Source organism: Pseudochaenichthys georgianus, chromosome 14 (genome assembly GCF_902827115.2).
Source record: "Pseudochaenichthys georgianus chromosome 14, fPseGeo1.2, whole genome shotgun sequence".
NCBI lineage: Eukaryota > Metazoa > Chordata > Actinopteri > Perciformes > Channichthyidae > Pseudochaenichthys > Pseudochaenichthys georgianus.
The window spans coordinates 22154981-22160160 of NC_047516.1; the positions used below are offsets into that span (position 1 = coordinate 22154981).

A 5180-nucleotide genomic window follows, 5' to 3' on the forward strand; every position below is an offset into this window, starting at 1 on the left:
TATACATTGTCATATTGCTGTTGCTATCTCTTAAGAAACGGAATACTTTTTAAACGACTGCAAATAATGACCCAAAACCTCTTTATTTTAAATGTCTTATCCTTTATTTCTCAATTTGAGGCTTCCATTTCAACAGTAAACACTTTCTCACTTGTAGATACATTCCTTAGAAAGATAATCCAGTGCGAGTTTACTTCACATTGATGTATGCTGAACGCTTAGGGGAAAAATGCATATCAGTCACAAAAATACAGTCTTTGTATCCAATAATACCAACAAAGGTATAAACAATCAATTCTTCTTTTCTCATCAGGACACCATTCACCTTCTATCGAACTTAAGTAACGTTTTAGAACATCGAGACATCTCACTTCTAATATCCCCTCTATGACCTGTATTCACCTTACTTGCTGTTTTCACGCCGATAAAAGTATTTTGACCGTGTGCGCGTTTGTTTAGAGGTAAAAATAACAAACAAACAAAAATCATATATTAACTTATTCATTCATATATGCATGGATTGATAGTTATGGAAAATGAAGTGAACGAGTTCATTTAACCATAGCCATTTTTGCTTTAACAGCAGATTCGAGCATAGAGCACCGCGTGAATATTTCCGTATGCCATACCCTCCTTATATCTGTTTTCAAATAGTAACAATTTAGAAGTGGCCATCAGTTTATGTTGGCTGCTCTGATTACTGAGCATCATGCTCAGTATCCTTACTGTACTTTCCTATAAAAAACCAGTACAAAAATATACCTTCATTAACTACTCATACCCAGTTACTTCTTCCTGCTTGTATTTACTGACATTTAGGAGAACAACACTGCTGTTGACCCCTTGCAGTGGATGCTGTGTGATACTGTTCTGTCAATTTAAATATATATTTGAACCTTGCCCTTTATCTTTACTGCAGTAAAGTCTTAGGCGGGAAAGTAACAGTGAAGTAATGGAAACTATCAAAAGGCAGATGAAACACAAGCCTGTGAAATAGATCCATAGAACAATATCCTTTCCTCCGTCAGCGTTCGCTCCTCCTTTCCCAGAAGGCTGTCTAGACGTCGTAGAAGAGACGCACCAGATTGGTACGGATACCAAAAGCCACTGCGCTGCCCACTACCTGGGAAGGAACAGAAAGGATCATCCAGTGTGACAGTCACATCGTAACACTATTCCCTTGTCATTTAAAAACAGCAGGAGCTTTGTTGTACCTGCATGATGAGCATGATGACTGTGAGGTTTCTCTCATGGATAGGGCCGAGACATTTCAGAACCAGATTTATCAAGGTCATGTTGTTGCACTCGATAAATTCATCATCTCCCTTCTGGCCTCGTCGCACCTCGAGCAGCTTAATAACTCTGCTACCTGTAGAGGATAACAAAGTATAATTGTTAGAAATGAATATAGCAGAAAGCCTGCCTCACATGTGATTACCCACCTAGTAAACTCAATCATGCACTTTTTCTTTTTGCTGTTACCTGCTATAAAGATCTATGAATTGCTGCCCACATGTTGACATTATTTTATGCTGCTAAATGGTACTCCAGGTTTAATCAGGTCAAGTAATGTGTGCTAAACAGAGCACGGACAATTAGTGAATTAAATGATTATTTCAAATCAACTGATCTTTTCAATGTTGTTGTTTAAGTAAATGAATCAAGTGAAATGACCATGCATTCTCTAGGTCCATCTAATCAAAAGATTTTCTCTGTTTTATATACAATTTTGTATTAAATAGATTTTGTTTTACACCGTCGGTCTGACATTACTTGGTTGCTCTGGGAAAATGTGTGATTTCATACCATTTATAATTTTCCTCTTGACAAAATGTTCAAGCAATTTTTAAACTAGAGAGAACAAGAGCCTTACCTTCAGAATGAGGTGTCCTAACTTAGAGAGGTCTTTTCTTTTAAATTTAGAGTAGCTCATCTCCAGTTTTCCTGTGTCTGGATTCAGCCTTCATTGGGACAAAACAAAAGAACACAAAGGCAGACAAGACGGTACAATAATCAGCATGTATAAGAAATGTTAAAACCCATTTTAAGTTACCTGGGGAGCCGTGTCTGGGACAGGGAATGACGTGAAAAAGCTGAGGCAAGGAGTAGACAAAGTTCACCACTTGAGGAAGGAAGAACAGCAGCATTGTTTTGCTTGAAGTGTCCCAGGATGCCGACTACAGCGAAGGTCATCCCAGCAAAGTAGCAGAAAGTGTCCTCCACCAAACACAGATGAAGGGTACCTGGGACCATAAGGGTTGCAAGTTGAGATAATATAGAGGCACATCACATTGAAGTACACATCAATGTAGATATAGTTCCACATATATTTAGATATTATAACAGTTTTTATACCCCCGGAGGTTTAACTTACCAGTTGTGGTAAAAAAGGGCTAATGTGGTGAAGAAGAATGGTATCATGAAGTAGAGGGAGAAAACATGGTCATCACGGTAATCTCCTGAGAAAATAAGATTAAGAACAACAAACTGATAGTTAGAATAAACATTTCAGCATTTTGAAAGTAAAAAGGATTTTCGTGCAACAGGAAAGACTATAAAACATTCAGAAATGACCACTTTCAATCTGAAAAGGGTGACAAATGATTGCGGTGTGATACGAAAACTCCCCACTTATTATTCCTTAATTGTATTTAATTATTCAAGGAATGTCAAGTTTGATCAATCAATGTGTACAATACACTCATGACATCCAGAGGGTATGATGAGAGAGAGTGAACAGCCACACACCGCTGAGCTCCAACAGGTTGAAGACGATGATGGAGCCGGAGATGAAGAGGGCTTGACCCGACTCGATGCCGTTGATGCCTGCTAGGATGTTGATGGCATTTGTGCAGAACACTGCAAGCATCCCCATGTAGACGTAGTAGAGAATACCTGCAGAGGAAACATACATTAAACGAGTAAATATGAAAATTAGAGCTGAGACTACGATCTTGTGACGATAAAATAATGTTCACAAGCAGATAATGCTCTTCTCTGAACTGTAACTAATTGATGCTAAGCCAATGGGGAGGGGCTATGTGTTCAGGGACTGTGTTGGCCCTGGACTGCCATTCTGATATTGTTGCAGCTCTTGGATTTTGTGTACTGAATATTTAATTGAAAGAAAACCTCATTTTGATTAACCCTGACTTTGTTTATTTAATTTATTCTATTTCAATGTTCTGATCAAACAGTATATATTTTTTTGTCTTTGTAAATCAAACTTTTCGAGCTTTATTTAACCGACTACGCCTATGTTACGGACGGACAAAGAGAACCCTGTCACATCTTGCTTGAGGGATTATTCATCTCATCTGGCCTGGGAACATCTTGGGACCTTTTGGGAGCTGTACGATGTGATAGGTGTATAAAACAACCGCATGACTCACCCAAATCCAAGTGCAACCCAAGCAGGGCTCTGAAAGGCTTGGGCACCACGATGACTGTGTTGCCGAAGTTGGTAAAATAGACCATGAGCACGGCAGGGAAGCCAGGGTGGGAAGCAGGAGTTGTGTCCTCCATCGCAGGTTCAGCACGTCGTCAGCAAAGCCCAGGAAGATCATGCAGCAGATGGCCAGAAGTGCGCTATCAGCTGTACTAACTGAGCAAAAACAAACAGCAGTTGAGTTTCCAGATTTGATAAAAACACACAGGTTTGTTATGCCATCGATAGACCCCACCTCATCATGTGGGAGAGCCCGTGCACTTGTCTCCTACAAAGCAGCTAAGGAAAGGCACTGGGAATGAAGCAGAAGAGGATGATGAGGAAGACAGTCCCACTGATCACTCCTTGGGACTCTGTGCTGCAGCACCAGGAAGAGAAACAAGAGGAGAATTAGTGAAGGAATAACAATCACATGTGACTTCCAAACAAGAAGCAGCATATCCAACTTAAAACTTTATAAGGATATGTAATCATAGGTTAGATAAGATATGACTCACACTTCCTTTTTGGACGTTTGTTTAGGTCCATTCCGTACAACCTGGCTGAGATGAAATGGTCTTTGAAAGCAGGAATGAGTTCAGTGTTGCCAGACAGCCGAGCAATAGACAGGAAGCAGTTGATCACCAGTGGCAGGACGGGAACAGGCGACATGTTTGCAGGCATTTCGGTGTCCTTTTCTGACAGATCAAATCACGTGTCAAGCTAATCTGACGAGGCGAATCGATCAACGAGCTTTGGTTGTCCTCACTGAGGTAAACACATGTCATATCGTTATTTTAAAGCAAAATACAGCTCCGTGCTTCCGGTGTCACGGAGAAATAAACCAACAAGTTGCAATGGTAATCCATACCATCTTTTATTACATGTTATTGATGCTAATATCTACTCACTGCCGGGTTTTCTAAACTCCACGTCCGATAAGCAAACCGGAGGAGGTACTTCCGCTCATTTTTTCAAAATAAAAGTTTATATCGTGTAATAATAATTCAGAACCTTTATTATATGGTCTTAAAAGGGGATATTTAAAAACAAACGGCCAAGTGACGACATAACAGTGAACCCCGTGTTTTTGCCTTCTTCGCGTTTGCCAGACTGAACTAATTAATGTTTCATGCTTTTATTTTGAAAGCTCCCCTGTCACTTCCGTTTTACCGAGCGTTCCTCCCATGGTTTCCTCCTCTGCAGCGCACCTGTGGGCTCCACTGCTCTTTCTTTATCAAACCATCATTGTGGAGAGGTGATAGAGATAGGAGGGTACGAGCAGCGGAGAGCCTAAACCCTCCGGACTCTGTCGGTTCTTACAGAGGACAGGAGGCTTCATTTTGAATCTATTAATGACCGCAGGGAGACCTCAGTCAAAACGTCGCTTCAGATTTGGAGATGGACAAACACATTTGCTGTTGGCCAGCTCATGTTACCAATGCATCGCGTTCGTTACCTGCAGCCTGCAGCACGGACTGTCAAGTTAAACGGTAGGTTGTGATCAAGCTAACATTTATAATATGTTGTTTATATTTTCCGAATAAACCTGCTGCTACATCGTCCTCTTAGATAATGCATAATTAATCCCTACGTAACGTTAACGCAGGTTCAAGGGCTTTTTGCTTCATATGCATGGTGTGTTGCATGGGATAAAAAACCAAGCATATTAAAGTCAAAGTGGTCATAGCCTCCGTGTCTGTGCTCCCCTTTGCATTTTGGGTTATACATTGTTACGACACATTGAATCAAG

General features: G+C 40.5%; 1 protein-coding gene across 1 annotated transcript; it reads right to left on the reverse strand.

Moving 5' to 3' along the window:
- Positions 1-81: 81 nt before the first annotated feature.
- dpagt1 (dolichyl-phosphate (UDP-N-acetylglucosamine) N-acetylglucosaminephosphotransferase 1 (GlcNAc-1-P transferase)) lies at positions 82-4367 on the reverse strand. Its single transcript, XM_034099641.2, is given in 13 exon segments — positions 82-1123; positions 1215-1365; positions 1869-1964; positions 2056-2156; positions 2158-2217; positions 2219-2243; positions 2375-2459; positions 2749-2895; positions 3393-3482; positions 3485-3600; positions 3653-3744; positions 3746-3806; positions 3942-4367. Coding segments are annotated over 13 exon segments (1260 nt in total). The 5' UTR covers positions 4112-4367; the 3' UTR covers positions 82-1057.
- Between the last annotated feature and the right edge of the window lie 813 nt (positions 4368-5180).